At 38.0% G+C, this 22,620-nt stretch overlaps 2 protein-coding genes across 4 annotated transcripts; one reads left to right on the forward strand and one right to left on the reverse strand.

The window, feature by feature from the left end:
* The first annotated feature begins 6,432 nt into the window (after positions 1 to 6,432).
* On the forward strand, positions 6,433 to 15,158 carry LOC109206191 (protein DA1-related 2-like). Its single transcript, XM_019368989.1, has 12 exons — positions 6,433 to 6,824; positions 6,946 to 7,082; positions 7,763 to 7,850; positions 7,976 to 8,108; positions 11,278 to 11,398; positions 11,561 to 11,644; positions 12,294 to 12,413; positions 12,503 to 12,715; positions 12,789 to 12,851; positions 12,934 to 13,049; positions 13,659 to 13,717; positions 13,897 to 15,158. The coding sequence occupies exons 1-12, from the start codon at positions 6,788 to 6,790 to the stop codon at positions 14,217 to 14,219; spliced, it is 1,494 nt and encodes a 497-aa protein (XP_019224534.1). The 5' UTR covers positions 6,433 to 6,787; the 3' UTR covers positions 14,220 to 15,158.
* Positions 15,159 to 15,397: 239 nt separating this feature from the next.
* LOC109206193 (mitochondrial substrate carrier family protein B-like) lies at positions 15,398 to 21,371 on the reverse strand. Of its 3 annotated transcripts, XR_002064797.1 has the most exons (9): positions 20,965 to 21,371; positions 20,707 to 20,883; positions 20,451 to 20,600; positions 18,943 to 19,044; positions 18,786 to 18,856; positions 18,553 to 18,620; positions 17,822 to 17,912; positions 17,604 to 17,683; positions 15,398 to 15,832 (listed from the first exon to the last, which is right to left on the reverse strand). XR_002064797.1 is itself a non-coding variant. In XM_019368990.1 (7 exons), the coding sequence occupies exons 1-7, from the start codon at positions 21,196 to 21,198 to the stop codon at positions 15,600 to 15,602; spliced, it is 1,035 nt and encodes a 344-aa protein (XP_019224535.1). In that variant the 5' UTR covers positions 21,199 to 21,371; the 3' UTR covers positions 15,398 to 15,599. The 3 variants fall into 3 exon arrangements, 1 of the variants encoding a protein (XP_019224535.1); XR_002064798.1 differs by lacking the exon at positions 17,604 to 17,683 and having other exon boundaries at positions 15,747 to 15,832; XM_019368990.1 differs by lacking the exons at positions 17,604 to 17,683; positions 17,822 to 17,912.
* Between the last annotated feature and the right edge of the window lie 1,249 nt (positions 21,372 to 22,620).

A 22,620-nucleotide genomic window follows, 5' to 3' on the forward strand; every position in this document is an offset into this window, starting at 1 on the left:
TCCACATTCTTTTCTCCAGAATGCGTGTGATCGACCTGTCCCAGAATTATGCAAGCAATGCCTAAACTTTATTCACATATTGTTGCATATGTTCCTCCTTTGTGTCGAAAATCTCGTACACTTGGTTTACTACAAGTTGGGAATCACATTTGACCTTTATGACCTCGTATTCCCAGGCCAGTTCGAGTCCTGCAACCAAAGCCTCATACTCGGCTTCATTGTTAGTTAACGGAACAGTCTTAATGGCCCGACTCAAGGTTTCCCCCGAAGGCGTGATTAGAACCACCCCGAGACCGGACCCTTTTACATTGGAAGCTCCATCCGTAAACAAGGTCCAAACTCCTGATGACATTTTTGACACCAGTACTTCCTCTTTAACAGTCAGGGGCATTAACCCGAGACTGAAATCGGCCACGAAGTCGGCCAAAACCTGTGACTTGATTGCAGTCCTAGGCTTGTACTCAATATCAAATTCACTCATTTCGACTGCCCATTTAGCCAACCGGCCTGACAACTCTGGATTGTGAAGAGCATTCTGCAAGGGGAAGGTTGTCACAACGCCTATCTGGTGGCACTAAAAATAAGGCCTAAGCTTACGAGAGGCGACTACGAGAGCTAAGGCTATCTTTTTGAGGTGCGGATAACGAGTCTCCGCTCCTAACAATATTTTACTAACATACTATAGAGGAAATTGCATACCTTCATCCTCATGGACTAAAATGGCACTTACCACTACTTTCGAGACCGCTATATATATCAACAATTGTTCACCTTCCCTGGTTTTGATAGTAGCGGGGGGCTTGATAGGTAGCATTTCAAGTCTTTCAAGGCTTGCTGGAATTCTGGAGTCCATTCAAAATTGTTCTTCTTCTTCAGAAATGAGAAAAAGTGATGACATTTTTTCGAGGATCGAGAGATGAACCTGCTTAAAGTGGCCAATCTTCCGATTAGCCTCTGTACTTCTCTTACCCTAGTTAGCTTGTCTAAGATGTCTTCGATGGCTTTGATTTTATCGGTATTTACCTCGATCCCTCTCTGTGAGACCAAGAACCCCAAGAACTTATCGAAGCCAACCTCGAACGCATATTTTTCCAGGTTGAGTTTCATGTTATGCTTCCTCAAGATGTCGAAGGTATCTTGAAGGTGTTTCAAATGATCACCTGCATTCAAAGACTTGACTAACATTTCATCGATATATACTTCCATTGTTTTTCCTATTTTCTTATCGAACATCTTTTTCACGAACCTCTGATAAGTGGCTCCGGCGTTTTTAAGCCCGAATGACATCACATTATAACAATATGTGCCGAAGCTCATTATGAACAAAGTTTTTTCCTGATCCTCCAGGTTCATCTTGATTTTATTGTACTCGGAGTAGGAATTAACGAAACTCATTAACTCATGTCCGGCTGTAGCATCAATCATTTGATCAATGTTTTGCAATAAGAACGAGTCTTTAGAGCACGACTTATTTGGAACTACAATAATGTTGGCTAACCATTCTGGATATTTTAGCTCCCGGATTGAATCGATATCGAGTAGTCGGGTTACCTCTTCTTAACAAACATGTTTCTGACCTCGGCTATTGGGCGTTTCTTTTGCTTTACCGGTGGGAATTTCAGGTCCAAGCTTAGCTTATGCACGACCACCTCTAATGGGATCGTAACATATTCGAGTGTGACCATGCAAGACAATCAACGTTAGATTTAAGGAAATTAATAAATCCTGACTTGAGTCAGGATTGAGTCGTGTTCCCAAGTGAAACTTCCTTTCCAAGAATTCTTCGAACAAAGCTACTTACTCGAGTTCTTCTACAATGGACTTGGTTGCGTTTGTCTCCTCCGGTACCTGAAAGTATCTCGGCACCTGGTGGGATTCCAACGACTCCTCGCCTTTATCATCATTGGTCAAAGGAGAAGGCGTCGGTTTTGGAAATTGCTATTTGCTGGGCTCCTTCCCTTTGCTGCTGGAAATGGACATTGTGTTCATCCCTCTTGCTGCCGGTTGATCTCCTCTTATCTTCTTGATTCCTTTTGAGGTCGGGAATTTGAACAATTGATGATATGTTGAGGGCACAACCTTCATCTCATGTATCCACGGCCTTCTAAGAATTATGTTGTAACCCTTGTCGCCGTCTACTACTTCAAATAAGGTGGTCTTGGTTACCCCTTCGGCATTCGTGGGCAGCAGGATTTCTCCTCGGGTTGTCACATTTGCCAAGTTGAACCCAGTGAGGAGTTTTATTGCCGGAATGATGCTTCCGGTTTACTTTGCTTGTTCCAACACTCTCCATTGAATGATGTTGGCTGAGCTTCCTGGGTCAATCAAAACACGCTTAATCTTGAAATCTAAGACATTGAGAGAAATTACCAGGGCGTCATTCTGTGGCAGAAGAAATTCGTCGGCGTCTTCCTCCGTGAAGGTGATGTCATCTTTTGTGACTTCCCGGAGTTTCTTGTTGTGGGTTACTGATATCTTTATTTTCTTGGCCACCGAGAAGGTTACACCATTAATTTCATTCCCTCCAAAAATCATATTGATAGCTAACCGAGGAGGGTCTTCTGTTATCTTCGAAGGCTTCGCATTGTCGCAGCGACGACCGTAATTGTTCTTGGCACGGTTGCTCAGAACTCCCTGAGATGGACATTTTTCAACAACGTCGCCAACTCTTCACGCAGATGCCGGTAGTCCCCAGTTCTGTGGTTGTGAGTTCCATGATATTCACACCATAATTTAGGATCCCTCTGGCTAGGATCGGATCTAATTAGCTTCAGGAATCATGCTTCTTTGATATTCCTTATCTCTGATACCAACTCCACTACACTAATGTTGAAAATGTAATCCGAAAACCTAGGATATGTGGAATCTCGGGCCCCCGATACCTCTTTTTCTTGTAACAATCTATTGTTCCGGCCACGGTCAGTTCTTCTATTGGGAGCAAACCTATCCGAGGATTGGAACCTTTTGTTGCCGTGTCCTTTGGTTCTCTTGTAAGGCAAGAAATGACCTTTAGAAGGTTGCCAATTCACATTGAAATCACTTTGAACTTATCCTGGTTCTTGTCTCGATCCCGTCCCTTGGTTGATGTAGAGAACACGAGTTTATCGTCTTCTATCCTTATTTTCGACTCATAACGATTATGGACATCCGCCCATGTGATCGCTTGGAATTCGAGCAGGCTTTCCTTCAGCTTTCGGGAGGCGTCAGAGCTCCTCGGATTCAAACCCTTTGTGAGCGCCTCCGCTGCACACTCATTTGGTACGACCGGTAGCAACATCCTTTCTTTCTGGAACCTTATCAAAAACTCTCTCAGTAATTCGGACTCATCTTGCGCGATCCTAAATATGTTCGCCTTCCTGGCTTGGACCTTCCTTGCCCCAGCATGCGCCTTTTTGAATGAATCTGCAAGCATTTCAAAAGAGTCAATTGAATGCTCGGGTAATAGTGAATACCATGTCAAGGCTCCCTTTGTGAAGGTTTCGCGAAACTTCTTCAGCAAGACCTATTCGATCTCATGTTGAGCCAAATCGTTATATTTACAGTCGTGGTGTATGTTGTGATGTGCTCGTGCGAATTTGAAGTCCCATCGTATTTTGGTATATCCGAAATTTGAACCTTTTTGGAATTAACTCCGGTGCTGCACTCGATTTAAACGACAATCGAGTGTATTTTTTCGAATCTGGGCCCTTCAAAGCCGGTGGTGCTCCCGAAATCAGATCCATTTGGGCATGAAACTCCTTCGCATTTTGATGGATCCATTCATTTATTTCCCTCATAAATCTCATGAGCTCGGTTTTGAAGGGATCACTACCTTTATCGTTACCACATCCGCTACCGGTCCCCCCAGGACCGTCGAAACTGACCTCACCCCTTGGGGTATTGTTATCAACTCTTTGAGTCGTTCGATTTGTAGGAACACTGAGAGGAACTAGGCCCCTTCCGTTTGCGTTGTTGAAAGCGCCTGATAACGCTTGCTTCAACTCCGTCATCACCTGATCCTGCCTTGAAAGGTGGCCCATGATGGCTTTCTGTTTTTCTCTTAGGATTCTTATTGTTTCCGTAATATGTTCCTCTTCTGCGTCATCGGGAGTTGGCTCCCGTACATGCCCGAGAGATAGCCCTTCATGAACCGGGGTTGCCTTTTCCCCTTAGTTACGGGTGTCGCTGATTGAATCCTCATGTTGAGGCAAATTTTCGTGTCCCTCAACATTGTGTGAGATGTTGACATCATTAGCTGCCATTTTCGATTTATTTCTAAGGAAAAAATCAAACAAGTTAGTAACAAATGTGAGAATCAAAGCAATTACGCAATTGTCTAAGCCCCACAGTGGGCGCCAAACCGTTTACCCGTAAAACGGTACAGTTGAATTTGTTACATGCTTTACAGATAAGTGAACTGATTTGATCCAAAAAGTTTTAAATAAATAATATTAAAAATAAGATCTAGCGATTAAAATTGAAGAAGACGACAATCCTGGCTCCGAGAACAACGTCTTTGAGGACAGAAATGAGAACAACGTAAAAGAGCAAATAAAGTCGTTTAATTGAGAACGAGAATGGAATACAACATATGTTTTGCCAAAAATTTCGTGTGTTACTATGGCTGCTGGGTCTGCTATTTATAGTTATACCTAGGGAAACAAGATCCTTGTATAAAGCCCGACTTAAATAATAATAATAAAGGAGTCATTGATGAATATGTAACGACAAGCTCTGAATGCAAATATTCTCTACAATGATTGCCCACTTAATTTCGAAAGATATTCTTCATTGAATGATATCTGATGGCAAATATACGATTTGCTGTCGTTGACCATACTCCCTTCGTGTTTACCCGATGTTAATTGTAGTTGTTATTACCGATACTGGTTGTTACTCGATTTTTTTTTATCTGTCTTCGGTTCCACGTGTCATACTATCATTCGACCATTCATTATAGGGTAAAATACCATTTATTATAGACTGATTTTACCCTATATAATGTTGGGAATTTCTTCGATGGTGAATGTGAACCTTGGAAAGAAATCACTGGACAGTGATAGTTGTTCAGGAGTTGTAATTAAGATAAATGGTGGATGTTCCAGCATGAACAAAAAAATTCTAAGCTTAACTGTTAAGGATTTGACACCAACAAAAAAGAGAGAAGGAAATGATGAATGAAAGAGTATTTTCTATTTTGTTTTTGTGGATCTACATTCGTTCCTTTTCCCCCTACTAGATGGGAAGACGAAGGGTGGCAGATGGTGGTGGAAGATGGTAGGAGGGAAAGAAAGTAAGGAAGAAGGAGAACAAAATATTTTGCTACAAGATATTGGTCTGACGCCTCAAAATGAGTGTTGCACACATACTCTGCCATGTCAGTAAAACGTGTCTAATTGGCACAATTCCGGGGGTTCAATAGGGATAAAACTTAGTTTAAGTATTTAAATGAAAAATTCTAACAAGTTTAAGGGGCAATCTATATATTTGGCCGAGATAGTAATGAACTTTTTTAGACGTTGCTCTACTAAAATATTCGACCCAATTTAATTTCTTAATCAAGTTTTTCTTTCTCACTCCTTAAGTACTTTTTTTTAAATATACTTTATTCTTACGTTTTTACTTTTTCGAAGTGTGGATCAAACATACCAAGCAACCATTCATATATTGACAATGATCCATAAAAAGAGTGGCACGATAGGAACCTCAAGCCTCAAGCTGTGGCCGGCCTAGCTTTGACTTGCGATGTTGGATGGTCAAATCAGCATCCCTCATTATCTGTACTCGAAATAGATAACCGCCCTCCACCCTTAGCCCCAACACCCCAAACCCCCACCCCACTCTCCACCTCCACCCCAATCCCCACCAACAACCCACCACCCGCCATCTCCCACCGCAACCCCGGCCCCTAAACCTGACCTATCACCCTTCCGCATCCTTACATATTTTGTCTCCCAAGTATTTGTCTAAATTATACTTCCTCTTTTTCAATTTAGATGACACACTTTTCTTATTAGTCCGTTCCCGAAAGAATGACATATTCTATATAGAAATAATTTAACTTTGAACTTTTCATTTTACTCACTTTACCCTTAATGGAAAGCTTTTATAGCTACACAAATATTATGGCCCCACAAAGCTGTTACCCCTTAAGGTTTTAAGGCCACATATTTCAAAAGTCTTCTTTTCTTTCTTAAACTTTGTGTCAAATCAAACACTACCTCATTTAAACTGAAACGGAGAAAGTATTATTTTTCAAAAATATTTTCTGCACCTAAAAATATGTAAAAACACCACCTATTTTCAAATTTCAGGAAATTTTCCTCAGTACCAAACACACCCTAATTGTGTGTCACTACCAATGTAACTTTCTTTCTTTTTTGACATTTTACTTTACAAGAAAGGGAGGTGAGGACACAGTGGTTAAAAGGGACATCCTTTACCGCGGAAACCAAATTCTGAAACAGGAAGAAGAAATTCTCCGGGATATATATATATATATATATATATATTCTTCTCGAAGCTACACTCTCAGTAGCACCCCCACCACTTGTCTGAGCCGTTCAAAATCGGAACTGCCAGTTTACCTTTTTCCCTTTCCATCTAAAATCCGCCTCAGCAGATTCCCCAATTCGATTAGTCTTTCATTTCTTTCCCTCAAGCCAAGAATCTCACATATTCTCCTCTCTCTTAGCCTTTTCAACAATGATGCCATTCTTCTTCGCTCCCCCTCTCCCTCTTTCTCTTAGTCCTTTTCAAGGACTTTCTCCAAATCCCAGAAAAACTATAATTTCTCTGTCTTCATGCCATGTCTTCTTCAAGTGTCAATCAGCCTTTCACATTTGGTAATTTTTCACTACTTCTTAATTGGGCTCGAAGCTATATAAAGTGTAATCCTTTTTGAGTATTTGGGATGGTTTGTATAATAATTCTAAGAAGATCACTCTGTTGTTTCTTGATACGCAGAGAGGAAGTCAAGGTTTATGAGATGGCTTAGTAAGCTTTTCAAGGGTGGCTCAGCCAATAGGAGTGTGCCAGCTGGACGACCACAGTTTTTTGGAGAGGAGGATAACATGGTTAGGCGCCCTCCACTCAGACCACTGGTAACTTTCTTGTTCATGTTTTGGATTATGGATTACTACAGATAAAAGCTTTTCTCGGGTAGAGAATTACTAAAAGCAAAATTCTTCTTCATTCAGAATAGAAATAGTTAGTTTGGATATATTGGTAAAGAACCTATGTGTATTGTAATGTTTAAACAGAATGCTGGTTAAATATTTATATCTGCTACTTTGATCTCTTATATTCAAGTCTGTAGCCATAATTCCATTTTCGTTTAAAGACATACCCCATATAATTAGCTAGCTTATGTCATTCAAAGACTGGAATATGGATAGTTACTTGATGTACTTGTGTTCTTCATTTTACCTTTCTAGCCAATGAATTTTATTATTACAACAATTAACGGCATTCAAGATGACTTGAAAAGCTGATCATATGTAAATTAAGTATCATGCAAATTGATTGCTGACGATATCTAGCCAAGTTCTTGAAGTTCTTCAAGATATAGTTCCAACTAGAATTAGAAAAAGAAAAGGCTTTTACATTCTTCCACTCTCAAGTTTAGATAATTGATTAACTGTATCATCAAACTGATATTAAGCCATAACTAACTTCTTCTTCATTTTTGTTTTGGGGGATGGGGGGAGGGGGAGTATTTCTATGTTGAACTGCATATCTTCTTTGATGGAATGGTTTGCTAATGCATTTTAAAAGTTAACAGGACGATCACTCTAGAGCCAGTAAAGAGAAAGAGGAACTAGATCGATCAGTTGCACGCTCTCTAGCCAAAGATTCGAAGAGACCAAATGGTATTTATTTATATTTTACAAGCCTGTGGAGCATGTTCTATTCTTTTCCTTCAACAATCTTTTAGAGTGATTACTTGTTTGTTGAATTTAATATATCACTGTGAGTGTGTTGCTCTTTTTCATAGGACAAAGACGACAGGGAACTGGGAAAGATGAAGACCTAGCAAGATCACTCCATGATAACATTAACTCGTCCTCATATCCTCCTCCACATGCTCCTTCACACGCCCCTCGGGATTACAATGCCAGAGGTTGTAGGTAATTGTTTTATGTTTACAAGATTGAGATTTTGATTTTTGCATTATATCGTCGGAGATGAGAAACTTGGAAACTTATAAAAGCATGATATTTTTTAGTTTTATATTCTTTCAACATTACCCAAAATGTGTACTATTTTCGATTTTTATTTTATTTACTCCATCACTTTTTTTTTCTATTAATTTATAATCAAAATCAAAATATACTTACTCATTCAAAACTTTTAAAATTCAAAATATAGTGCACAATCTATTATCTTTTTTCTAATAATTTATAAACCAAAAAGTTTTCCTAAAATTGGTAAACATTATTTTATTGGAATTATTGATTTGGTAACTTGAAATGACAATACAAATCAACTATTATCCCTGAACCCGAAGCTAGTTGAGTCGGTTATATGAATCCTCTTTATTAATTCTCCTTCATTTGGATCCATTTCATTCCAATATTCAATAATTTATGTTTAAGACAAATTAGGGGTTCTCTAATAGTAAAGGTTCTTTATATATCACATTTATCCTTACTCGGAGACACAAATCATTAAACAAACAAAAAAAGACTTTTGGAGTTTTGCCGAACACCGGCTTTAATGGAAATGTACCGATATGATTAAGCATTAATCCAACTAGTTGGTATCGCCTATATGAATCTTTTGCTTCATTTTCTTATGTTCCTCGCTAAAACCGTTGGAATTTTGAGAGATTGCAAATCTTTCGAGACAATTTCCCTACATTTGGTTTTAGGTCTACCTTGCCACTTAAAACAAAATTGCTTTCATGAAATTTCATTAAATGATAGAAATTAATTACACCAGGGATCGACATTGACCATGCTTGTTTATCCTAGTTATGGAAAAGCTAACCAGCACAATATAATACAAGAGGAGGTCACCTGTTATATGCTATTTGCGGAGGACATCGTGCTAATTGACGAAAACAATGAGAGTGTCAACAACATCTTGAACTGTGGAAAAGCATTTTAGAGAGTGAGGATTTATAAGTAGAAGTAAGAATGAATATATGCGCTACAAGTTTAGCCAATAAAAGAAGAGTGAAATAGGTGAAATTCGATGGGATCGCAATGCCTAACTGCAAACAGTTCAGATATTTAGACTCGTTGTTTCAGGAGACTGAAATGATAGATGAAGATGTTATAAATAGAATCAAAGTCGTATGGTTGAAATGGGGAAGTGTTACAAGGGTGTTATGTGATAGAAGGATGCCTACCAAAGTGAAAGATAAGTTTTATAAAATATCTATAAGACCAACAATATTATATGGGAGTTAGATTTGGCACCACTTATTTTGACATGGACTAAAGCACCAACCACCAACGTTCACTAGCTTTTTTGTCTTTCATGGCTGAAATTTTCCACTATGTAAAGTTAGTGGACTTTAATGGTTAGTGTTTTAGTAGTTCATGTCAAAATAAGTGGTCATTGTTGGTGCATTTTAAAGTGTCTCATTAGTTGTGCTTTTTGACTTTTAGGTTGTACATCAGTTGAGCTTTTAGCTCACATTTTTAAAATGTATTAGTGTCGGTCCAATCAAATTGGATCAGTGTCAGAAGGATTCTGTCTCTCTACAACTAATAAGGCTTATTTGTTGTAGAGAGTGTTGGAAAACTAATTCAAAGTTGTAGTAGGATACCTTAATTATTTAGGATTTGATTTATTTAATTCATGTCTAAATAGCATTTGTAGTTAGAATAAATATAGGAATAGACTTTCCTGTTTCTAGTTGAAATAGGTTTCATACTATTATAAATAGGGATATTGATAGCTTATTTTATGTGTGGAGATTTGTGAGAATTGTAGAGAGCTATCAGAAATTTATAATAAAAGACTTTTCTTCAGAGAGGCAGAACTCTCTTATCCTTGTAAAATATTGTGTGCTGAAATAACATATTTTTTTTCTAACTTTTCTCTCTTGTTTCTTTCTTCAATTATGGGAGATTGATTCTTAATTGATTATAGAATATTGAAAACCATAGTAGGCGTGATTACCATAGTTTAAAGATTCTTGTTGGATAAAGACCGGACAAATTGTTGGTAAGGTGTGCCGTGTTAATCTAGGCTAGGCAAAACCGTCTAAAGAAAATTCTTTAGCTATCGGTTCAATGGATATTCACCTTCTCAGTTCACCTTGGTATTACACTCACCAATTGGTATCACAACCTAATACTTTTTATTTATATTTGCATAAAGTTGGCATGAGATAATATAAATGGAGTAACATGGTCAATGAGGACTCATGTAGCCAACCCTAACCAGTTTGGGACTGAGTCCTAGTGGTGTTAGAGATTTATTAGCTTGTGCAATATTAGTTAGTAAGGTTTACTAACTTTATCAGTTATCTTCTACAATGTGAATCAATCAATTTTACATCAAACCAAAAGTCGGCTATATGAGTTCTTTATATTCATTTAAAGATTGTTTTATAGAATTTGACTATTTTTTATGCTGACCGTCAACATACTGTAGTTGATTCATCTGTCTCTGACCAAGCAAAGCAGCTTTTGTATCCACTGATAATGAAGCAAGATATAAGATAAAATACAGAAAAAATTGTTTCTTTTTCACTTATGGTGGATTTATTACATAAGATGCTGAACATCCTTTGTTTTGGTAAATTCTTTTGCCATCAGATCCAAGTAATTAATCAGAAAAGGTTGATCAATGTTCTGTCAGATGCTTGCTCAAATAGAGGACTGTGACGTGCTAAATGCTATCACATGAAATATTCAAGCGATTCCTTGTTTTTGGTGATATATACATAATTCAAACTTCAGGTGATGATTGGATCTGTTTGTACTTTATAGTACATGTATGCATATAAGTCAAAAGCCTGGTATTTAAGTGGAGAAGGGTAGAGAGAAGGGCCCATTATCCAACTGAGCTTCAAACTATGTGCCACTGGCACTTCGGAATTTCTCGGTTATAAAGAAAAAAAATACATGTATGTTATTCAAAGAAAGCGACTGTGTATATTTTATCTTTGTTTTGGAGTACTGAAAATCCAAATTCCTTACTCTGTGGTAATAAACTGCTGCATAGCCAAACATGTAGTTGATACATATGTACACTTGTCTTGAAGATGAACATTATATGATGTTATAACTATTTCTTCATGACTATGAAAGAAATAATGAGAATGCGTTTACTTTGCAGAAAATGTAGTGGCTGCCATGGGGATATTGGCTCTGGCAATTATTTGGGATGCATGGGAACATTCTTTCATCCAGAGTGCTTTCTTTGTCATGCCTGTGGTCTTCAAATTACCGAGTACGAGGTACAATAGTGTCCTTGGTGTTAATCATTTCTTCCAACACTTGAACCCTCTTCCAAATGTGAAAATAAAATATTAAACCATGTAACTGCAAGTCTTGTACAAGCTAAAAGTGTTTGAACCCATTCTCATGTTTAGCTCATTGGTTTTCTTTGTTGATTCAAGTTTTCTTTGTCAGGGAACAATTCATATCATAAGTCATGCTTCAAGGAACTGACTCATCCCAAATGCGAAGTGTGCCACCAATTTGTAAGGATACACTGCTTCTCTGTGTGATTTTGTTACTGGAAGATGCTCATTTCAATCCAAATATGGTTCATTGTTTTTGTTCGGTCACCATCTGGGGATTTAGGCCCCTCTAGTATGTTTAGTTACTCCCTCCGGTTCACAATAAGTGTCCAATTTACTTTTTCATTTTGGTTCAAAATAAGTGTCCAGTTATGTAATCAAGAAAGAATTCAATTTGTTTTTACAAAATAACCCCTATGTACATATCCCTAAAAAGTTTTCTTACTCCTCACATTAAATGTTTAATTAGGGGTAGTTTAGTCATAGTAGGTATTTTTGTATAGAATTTAGTATTTTCTTAATGGGCGTGCTAAAAGCAAATTGGACACTTATTGTGAACCGGAGGGAGTAGTGAATAGCATTGCCCTTTTTTCCCACTTACATCTTAGGCCCTTGGAGTCAAATTGTCTATTATGTGTTTATTTTTATCAGAAAACAGCTTCAGTATTATTAATGTCTGTGCGGAAAGGCAAAAGTGTCATCCTATCTTTTGTCAGTCATGTGGATAAATTATGAATTTGTAAATTTCTATTAGCAAATCATTGTCAAAGGTAGCATTGTTCCTTACAGGATAATACATCTAATAATCATCTAACACTCATATTTGCAGATCCCAACAAATGGAGCTGGATTGATAGAGTATAGATGCCATCCATTTTGGTCCCAGAAATATTGTCCTTCACATGAGAATGATAACACCAAACGATGCTGTAGTTGTGAACGTCTCGAGGTAGGTATTTCAGATAATGGGAAATGTTGGGTTGCCTTTCATTCAACTTATATGCTTGTTATTTATATTGCTTCTTTATCTTCTTGAAGTCATGTAATACAAGATACGTATCACTTGGAGATGGTCGGAGCTTATGTTTAGAGTGCACGGAGTCGGCCATTGTGGACACTGGGGACTGTCAACAACTATACCATGCCATTAGAGACTTTTATGAAGGCATGAATATGGCAATAGATCAGCAAGTCCCTATGCTGCTTGTTGAAAGACAAGCCCTTAATGAAGCCATCGAAGGGGAGAAGCATGTACGAATGATCTCTACTTGTATTTTTCTCTGTTCTTCAGTCTGCTAATATTTATGACTGGAATTTCTTTTAGGGTTTTCATCATATGCCTGAAACCAGAGGTCTATGCCTATCAGAAGAGCAGACAGTGACCAGTGTAAGATCTTCAATCACTTAGAATAATCCTTTCTAGTGAAATGTCCTATACCTGCTATGACATTTTATTTGAATAAATCCAGATACTCAAAAGGCCGAGAATGGGTGGTCGTGGACTAATAGGAATCAGAACACAGCCTCAGAAGCTAACTAGAAAATGTGAAGTTACAGCTATCCTAGTCTTATACGGGCTTCCTAGGTAACATATTTTTTTATATATATATGTAATTATTCTCCTGACCTCATTGTTGAAAACGATTACCAACGTGTGGCATTGCCCCCCCCCCTCCCCTCCCCACCCCCCCCCCCCCCCCCCGGCCCTTCTAAAAAAAAAAACCCACAACACTCAGGAAAAAGGAAAGAGAAGGTATTGACACAAAAGATAAGGGATTATAAGAATAGAACTTTCTACAGCATTAAGTTCAATATTTCAATTTAACATGTATTAGGGTAGTTTGCTCAGTAGGGTGTCAAAATATCTTTTTTTTTTTTTTTTCTTTCTTTGGATTCCAGCCTACGCGTACTCCAGAAAAATATAGGGTTCTTAAGAGGAGGACATAGGAGTATCTACATGAACTAAACAGTTTTCTTGGATGTGCTTTGTGAAATGAAGTTTGAAGCAGATGAAAAGAATCATTGATCTACATTTTTAGTGGATGGAGCAGACATATTGTCCTTTACCCGCTCTCTGTATATACTGGTTGTGACAAAGTGATGATGGTGTACTTGTAGTTGTCCATTAATATTACTATTGGATTCTAAAGCATGTTAAGGCCAGAAACACTTACCATTATCTTTCAATGTGCAGATTACTTACCGGTGCTATTCTTGCTCATGAACTGATGCATGCCTGGTTACGTCTAAAAGGTAATTTGATTGCTGTCTTTTGACCGCGCCTGTATGGGGCAAGGATTCTACAAATACAGGCAATCAAGCAAAGAAAGCTTGCTACATGGTTCATCTTCAAAACTTCGTGATGGTTAATACTATCTGATTTCAGTTTTGAGTGAATATACAGTGACCATAGTATTCACTGAAATTTGCAGGGTTCCGTAATCTCAGCCCTGAGGTGGAGGAAGGAATCTGCCAAGTGCTTTCTCAGATGTGGCTTGAATCAGAAGTAATGCCTGGATCCAGAAATATGCCGTCCACATCCACTGCGTCATCCTCTTCAACGTGGTCATATTCCAAGAAAGGTGGAAAGTCAGGTGTGGAGAATAAGTTGGGTGAGTTTTTCATGCACCAGATAGCTCATGATGCTTCTCCAGCATATGGTGCAGGATTTAGAGCTGCTAATGCAGCCGTAAATAAGTATGGTTTGCGACGTACATTGGACCACATTCGGCTGACAGGAAGTTTTCCTGTATGATGCATTTATGATAGCTCTTTTACTTCGTTTTGTCGATGATCATTTCCTCTGCTGTGTGGCAAGCTGGAGGTCATTGAATCCTCCCATGAGGACGTGAGTCGATCATGCAAAGCTGGATTAGCTCCCACTAACATTTGGGTTACTGATAAGGAAGAACTTGAAATGTCCTGGAATTAGGGAGTAGCATATTTGGGAGTGAATATTAACTAGAAAATGTGTCTTGTAATTGGGGGCTGGTGCATTTGGACTGCAAAAAGTTCACATCTGAATGCTCCGGGATCATTATCCAATGTCTTGGACAAATGTTGTTTTGAACGAAATCCTACTTAAGCTGTTCTGTTACAGTTATCATTTTTGGAGTAGTGTACTGCAGAGTGAATCCAATTGTGGCACCCTAAGGGTGTTAGCTTAGTCATTGAAATTGGTAGAGAACCATGAAGTCTCACGTTCAAATCTCAGTAGAGAAAAAAAAATACTAGGTGATTTTGTCGCATATGTTAACCCTTTGGTTGATAGTCACACTGTATCTATGTTGGTGAAAGATAGCATGTACCCTACAGGTTTACTCAATAAGTGTGCAAGGTGGCTTGGACACTACCGTTATCGGATAAAAAAGTGAACTGAATTGTGTTCTTTAGCCAATGTTCCTACCGCAACCAATGAACACTACGATTGTCTGGTAATTTTAAGATCTCTGTCGCAAGCAAGCTCAAAAAAGGTAAGAGAAGAAGATAGGGAGTATTATAGCAGAACGTTCTCTGGCAAAATAATAGATGAGCACTGCCGTAGAAACGAGTCTACACTGCTGAGCAGATCCCTGTAACAACACAAGCCACCAAGTTTAAACCACTTTGGGAAGGGGCTTATTCCAGAGATAAGAGATGGTTTTGTATTGGAACTCTGCCAATGATATCCATTTACACATATTCTGCAGTCTTGCGAGAAGAGTCCAGTGTGGTTACAATTCTAATTCTTTTTCCAATTCAAACACCAAAAGGAAGTAGTATCCTTTCTTTTCTGGCGTAGGGGAAGGGAGGACAAAGACAAGGTATAAGTCTATTCACACTTAAATGAATAAGACGTCCAAATGATCGACACAGATTTTAGATTTTCCAGGAATTATTTTGTTTTTTAAGTCACTTTTCCAACAAGAAGCTTCAACTCATAGGCTTATCAAAGGCACCAAGAAGAATCATATCAATACATAAAATTGAATTGTACTTTAACTACTGCAATTGTGCCTTCTTTTAACCATCTATACATGAATGGTGTGGGTTACATCGACAATCACAGATTTCGAAAGAATTACAAACTTCTGGTATATGATCTTGAGGCGCCTTATACCTGTAAGTTTATTCTCCGATATCTCAAGCCAACACATCAGTCAATATCTGAGAGAATCTGTTTCATTTTCTCGTATGTCATAAAGACAATACCAATACTAGGCACAACCTTGTAATATTCAGGCAAAATTCCTCTATATAAACCACGCAGACCCTCTGTCTGGATAATACGACTGAATGCACCAATCAAACCAGTCTTATAAATGCGGGCCCGACCACCTGCTCCTTCCAATTGCATTCGTCGCCTCACAAGATCCAAAGGAAACGTTACTGCAAAAGCATCCATACACATAAAGATGAAAGAACTGCAAATAATTAGGCATTTCATCATGTAATCAACTTTTTCCCATCAGGCACATTTGGGATTCTCGATGCCCAGCTTTAGATAATGCAAAAGAGATGCAACCTATTATCCTACTTTTGCAAAAAAAAAAAAAAAAATAAAAACTTTGACCAGGTTGTGTTGATGACTTGAAAAGCAACTGATCCAATTATGACAATATAGAATATCAAAATGGGAATGATGAAGGTGATTGCCCATCCACCGGGACATCTAAATAAATTAGAAGCCAAAACATGCGCCTGTTAGTATTAACCATCAAGTGGGGAAGCATGGAGAGGTGCAGGTGTGGTGCCTCATTGGGCAAACTACGTGACTTGAAAGAAGTGCTTGTTACAGTGGCATAAGTAATAAAGGAATGAGGTGGGAGCTTCTATCGGGATCTGTTGTACTTAAGAAAGAACCCAAATACAGAATTAAGGAGTCTAGATATCTATCTGAAGAAAAAAAAAGATGGAGAGGAAGTAGGCCTACTTATGCTGCTACACTAGAAGAAAAGGTGGAGAGAAAACTAGGTCCCAAATGCCTTTCACTTTGCTCCAGAAAGGTTCCTCTATCTTCTTTCTTGATGATTCAAAATTCATCATCACTATTTTGTGATTTAATTTCTTCTCTTTCTCCCTCATCCTGTAATTGCTCAGCTTCTGTCCCAGTCTGCTTTCTTTTCTTCTTGTCCTTCGTTCATCCTCCCTGCTTTGCTTTCTCCTATTCCTTTCTTCTATTCTGGTATCTCTTCTACAGCTATCCTCTTATTTTCCTACTTCATCTTGTGATATGACACTTTTACTTTATGCTTTATTAGTAGGAATTTTTAGTCACAACTAGAAATCTATGAACTGCACAGAAATTGGCAAGTGAAATTTATCAAATTAAATGAATTAAATGGTTTTATCACGAGATAATTTTGAAGACAGTGGTCGTCGTTACATGTTTAATGCATATTAGATCTGTATGTACGTTATATGAAGAAAGTGAGTTGAAAAAAATAAGATAGCTGTCAATATCCTATATTATTCTACATTTTCTTCAGTGAAGCTGTGCTTCGTTCTTGCTTATCGCCAATCGCACTTTTTGCTTTTAAAACACTGGTGCTAGTTGTACGGAATACATAAAGCCGACTGGGCAACTCCAACTTCTTTTATATCCCAAATTAAAATCTATATCAGAAAGATATACAAGTTTCTACTCTTTAGCAAAACTGAAATAGCATAAATAAATTCTGGGTGATGCATACAGTCTGTAAGACATCAACAAAAAAATGCTTTGCAATGCCAAAGCCTTCTATCCCATATCAAAAGATGCATAACAGGGACTTCAGACAAGCAATGAAGAAGGAGCAGGTTGCAAAGATGAAGGAATAGATGCAGCCAAGAGGGAGAATCTCTTACAAAAGGGGTCAGTTTCATTTTTCATGCATGTTTCTTCTTCCATTAATCATTATTCTAGTGGACTTCTAATATGTTTTCTCCATTCTTTTTGTTAATTTGTAGATTTTAGTAGGTGAGATTGCCATTTCCTTTAGTTCCCCAGTGCATGCATAATCTTTTGCTGCTGTCTCTATCTTATTTTTGAGGGTTTCTAGGAAGTAGATGGAATTATTCAAATTTTACACACAAAGACCAGTATAAACACAGCTAATTCTTGATGGTCCTACTATCAATTTTGTAACATAACATTTTCAAGCCTAATTGAGAAGCATACCTCAACGAGGAAGCCTCTCACATTTTGATAACTGCAAATACAAATGGCTCACGTGCAAATATCCACCATAGTGGAGCCAACTGCATGTTTGGAGATCCAAGTTACCCAATTAAAGTATGAGACGAAAATTATGACTGACATTTCCAGTCAGAAACAAAAAGTTAGTGCGAGAAAGACAAGTAAACAATTTTTTTTTGGGTTGGGGTGAGCTTCCTTACTAAATTCCGATATGCCAGATAAAGGTGCTCGGGCTCTAAGGGTCAGTCCAGTTAGATACTTAGTGAGAAGCCAGCACCTCAACCTGCTTCTCTGCATCAAAAGCAATGAGACAACTACATGCATTAACACCTACTTTCAAATACCATAGATTTGTTTAATATCATAATAGTTGAAGGCCTAACTCTGCATATCTAGAACTCAGTCAGTGCCGGACCAACTTTGAGGTGGAGAAACAGCTTGTTAAACACAACATCAGCTTTTCTATTTGTTTATCTATTTTGTAAAGAGTATTCCAATCATTGAATAACAGTTAGATATTCTGTTCGTTTTGATGTCGAGAGCTACAGAACACATTTATCAAAGCAGGGTATCATAAAGATAAAACTGCACCAAAGGTGCCAGGAGAAATAGACGAAAGGAGGATAAACAGGGTTCTTTTTCCTCCCGAACACATTTATGGAATAGGAAGCATGTGGAAGTTGAATGTTTTGGCAATGTAGATATGTCTCCATGTAGTAACAAGATGTTGAGATCAGAAAATTCAGAGAGAGACAACAGCACACTTAAACAAAGTGGTGCCAACACTTAACAAGCTGGGGGGCATTAGCCAAAATTCAAGAAATACAGGTAAGACAATACTTTTCTCCATCGCTATTTCCTGTATAGGACATCAAACCAAAATTGGAAGCTCAAAATTTCTACCACCTTTCATGTACATCAGATCACTGACCTGTTGATGATGCAACGCCTGAAAGGCTTCCACAAGCAAGGCTGACCAGGACGGTTGAGTCTTCTGGTCTGATATGAAGAGGTGTGTTAATATAGTGCTATCTTGAGATGAATGCGTAGAGGGACAAACTAGAGAACTAACCAGTGAATGACAGCACATTTCACCAATAGTTATCAAGAGGAAAACAAAAATGATGAAAAGAGAATAGACAGTACACTCTCATCGAATATTACCTATGAGACTGCCAGTAAGATCTCACAGTGTCATAAACTGAAAAGCTGATTGCCAAATTCGGGCCAACCCCCTACATGAAATTGAGATATACATTCAGCATAAAACAGGAAAAGCACAATTCAGCAGGAATAGAATCTCAAGGACAAAGAGAGATACCAATAAAGTAGCACCCATTCCTTTATAAAGGCCGGCTATCCCTTCTTCCCTACTGATGGTTTGTAATGCATGCCAAATGCCTCTGTAATATATTACATTTCTCTGCAAAACTCAAAATGAGTAAAACTACCAAAAAGGATCTAATGTCTCAGAAAAGGAACAAATTGTTACAGAAATATGTAAGAGAAACCATAACCATTTCTGAAATTTCAAAACTATCTTAACTAAGAGTATAAATGAATCTGTGGGCTTTGACTTTCCAACAACTCTGGCATCAAGCAGCCGCTCTAGACTATTGTTTCTTAATCTAGTAATTGGAACATTGGAATCTCACCAAAAGTAAGAATAATAGCACTGATTACTGAAAGCGTATAGTTCCAAGCTTTCAACCAAATGAATAAAATACAAGACATCATTTACAAGATAGAGCAACCCGTTTATAAGATAACTAAGCCTGGCCACAGTAATGTGTGTGTGTGTGTGTGAATGTAAAAGCAAACAGCTTTAGCCTTTTTCCAGATTATGTACAGTTCATTTACTAGTCAACAATCAAAGAAGAGAGCCTCCTGAAGCTAGTGTCCGTATGTCCAAATTGCAATTAAATAGACTCGCCTAAGGTGCGCTAAGCCCCGAAACTAGTTGGAAAACAGACTGAGCGCTTCGCCCCGCTTTGTAGGCGCTTTAGTGAAGTCACCAAGGCTCTAAAGCGTATGTATCATTGCTAATGGGTGTTATCCTAAATAGAGCGAAACTAAACAATAAATATTCCACTTTATAGTGAATTTTTGTTCATATAATTGTATTTGTGTTTAATTATTATTCCTGAATTATATATATTTTTCTATTTTTTTCTCCATTTGCGCCTTTCTTCATTAAGACCTGCATTTTATTTGTGCTTTGTACTTAAAACCCCAAGAGACCTTAGCGCTTTTCTCCTTTGATGACACTGATTATTAACCTTCAATGACGAACTACCCACATTCCATTCACGACACCTCTAGCCCCTCCCCTACCCCGAGTCATCTAGGAAATGATTAATAATTCTGGTCTTAAAGGAAGATGAGGCTGAAATCATCAGACTGAACAAATATTCAAATCCATCTAATTAATCTAATTTGTCCCCAGGAGCTTTGTTCAGTGGTAAGGATGCAACATGTGATTTCTCCGATATAGAGTACTCCTATGAGTAATTAGACAAATCACCTTGATGAAGACAAACCAGGACATAATGAAAAAGGAAACTATATGAAGATTGAATAATAATACAACTTAGCCTGAGCTTTTTATTGTTTACAACACCGAACAACTTGGTTCATGTGATCAAGATTATAACTGTTTTAGTTACTGAACAAAAACTTTTTCCTAATACACCGATTAAAAGTAGGTCTTTTGTTCCCTTTTCTTTCCCCTTTGAACTTTGTCTCCGCGGCATTTTGGGAATGATACATTATTTAGCAAATAAACATGTTTCCAATACCAAATCAAAATTCCATCTGAATTCCACTCACCTGAGCTGCAAGACGTGTCCTAACAAGATCCAACGGGTATGTAACAGAAGCAGCAGTTATCCCAGACAAACCGCCACCTACAAGTCGTATACAAAGGTCTGCAGTTATATTCTCTCCTTGGCTTTCCACTCCCAAAATCAACTGCAACACCTGTATGTGCATTTAATAATTTTTTTTTTAAAAAAATTAGACAGACAAGTTCCAGAAATTATTGGCACTTTAATAAAATAGAATTTCATAGAACGTTTGTACCAACATTCTTGTAGCGTTCAAATGCATAAAAGCTAATAGAGGAATATGGAAGGCGGTGAGCAATTGTGACCAAATTCCCCTTCCAAAGTGCCCGATACCCTTCTTCACGTACAATACGTGAAGCCTCTTGCCATATACTCGCTTTTTTTAAGCTACTAGCATCCGCGTGCATTCCTTGCACCTATAAACACGAATTAAGTTTCACTTAGAATTATAATAATCAGTTTAAAATATCAGGAAAACATAAAGTAAAAATTTGAACCTGAAAGAGAATAGTAAGGCGAGCAAGGGGCGCAGTGCAAGTCTTGCTGACGGCACCGGCAACTCCACCGGCGAGAAGCTGAGGAACAGTCCCGATCTGAGACTGCTGGCGCTGCTGCGTGATCAATTTACGAGATGCTCCGCCGTCCACAACCACTGCTCCGCGGCCACATCCTCCACCGCCGGCGCTTCCTCCTCCATCCACCACCACTCCTACTCTGGCTTCAGTCTGCATCGTATTCGCACCCAATGGATTGAGCGGTCTCTAATTTTGAGAGGTTACCAGTTTCTGCAACGAGCTATTGGTTTTCAGTCGATTGTTTTGCTAGCGTGGTTTGGACAAAGATTAACATTGACGGAACGACGTCGCTGGGACTCAGTCTGGTGACTGAGTATAGTAATTTATTTTTTAATGGGTGTGACTCAGCAATAAAGTGAAAACTGGAAGAGAGAGTAGCTTGTTAGGTTTGCTTTTCCAATAAAACCCAATTTACTTACACACCGACCTTAACGTGCTCTCAAGTAATTTTCAGTTTCATGTCGGGCCAAACTAATTATACCTCTAATTATCTTTGAACTTTTTTTTTAAGAAACTGGATATCATGTATTAATATTAGAACATGTTCAAAATATTACATCCCATAGAGATATTTGTTATAAAATAAAAACCGTAAAGCAAATAAATCGAAGGCAAGTATAGAGAGAGGCTGATATATTATTCAACTTCAAACTGATGTACATAATGAATTGAAATCTCCTCTATTTATAGAAGAAAGGAAGCTGCTACTGCAAGCTGCTGTGTAAGCTGCTTGTAAGTTGCTAGTAAATTGCTACTGTACCAGATATAGATAATCTTCTACCGGGAGTAATATTTATCCATAATAGAGTACCGAAATGATAAGCTTCTTCAGGAGGCTTATTTCCAATACAGTACTAAATAGATAAACATATTTACAGCGGAGTCCCATATGGATAAGCTTCTTCAGGAAGCTTATTTACAACGGAGTACTAAATGAGCATCCATAATATAATATATATTTATAACACTCCCCCTTGGATGTTCATTAAAAGATAATGTGCCTCATTAAAAACCTGTAAGAAAAACCCCGTAGGAAAAAACCTTATTAAGGAAAAAAGAGTGCATAGCGTATTTTACTCCCCCTTATGAAAACCTTGTTTCAAATATTCGAGTCTCCGCATTCCAATCTTGTATACCATCTTCTCAAAAGTTGAATTTGTAGAAAATATTATCCACCACTATTTCAGATCGATTTAAATTAATCTCATCAAACCAAGAAACTGCTGCAAGTCATTTTATTGAGTTGCTTGCAACCTGCCTGCATCAGCTGCTTGTAGAAAACTTCAATGGAGTATTAAATGGATAATCTTCTTCAGGAAGATTATCTACAGTGGAGTAATAAATGGACATCCACAATAATATTTTCATAACACTCCCCCTTGGATGTTCATTATTATGTGCCTCGTTAAAACCTTACTAGAAAAAACCCCATGGAAAAAAATCCTAGTCAAGGAAAAGAGTACACTAACAATATGCATTGCAAGCTGCCTCATTAAAAACCTTACCAGGAAAAACCTAGTGGGAAAAAATCTGAGCAAGGGAAAAAGAGTACAGTGCAGAGACTTGGGTATATCAGGA

This window comes from Nicotiana attenuata, unplaced genomic scaffold (genome assembly GCF_001879085.1).
Source record: "Nicotiana attenuata strain UT unplaced genomic scaffold, NIATTr2, whole genome shotgun sequence".
Lineage (NCBI taxonomy): Eukaryota > Viridiplantae > Streptophyta > Magnoliopsida > Solanales > Solanaceae > Nicotiana > Nicotiana attenuata.

Excerpts from the sequence above, each read along its gene's own strand:
- LOC109206191 (XM_019368989.1), top strand. The coding sequence starts at position 6,788 with ATGTCTTCTTCAAGTGTCAATCAGCCTTTCACATTTG. Across the intron at positions 7,083-7,762 it reads GCCCTCCACTCAGACCACTG|GACGATCACTCTAGAGCCAG; the intron begins GTAACTTTCTTG and ends AAAAGTTAACAG. Across the intron at positions 13,050-13,658 it reads GTCTTATACGGGCTTCCTAG|ATTACTTACCGGTGCTATTC; the intron begins GTAACATATTTT and ends TTCAATGTGCAG.
- LOC109206193 (XM_019368990.1), bottom strand. The coding sequence starts at position 21,198 with ATGCAGACTGAAGCCAGAGTAGGAGTGGTGGTGGATGGAGGAGGAAGC. Across the intron at positions 18,857-18,942 it reads GAATGGGTGCTACTTTATTG|GGGGTTGGCCCGAATTTGGC; the intron begins GTATCTCTCTTT and ends AATTTCATGTAG. Across the intron at positions 15,833-18,552 it reads AGGCGTTGCATCATCAACAG|TAACGTTTCCTTTGGATCTT; the intron begins GTCAGTGATCTG and ends ATGCTTTTGCAG.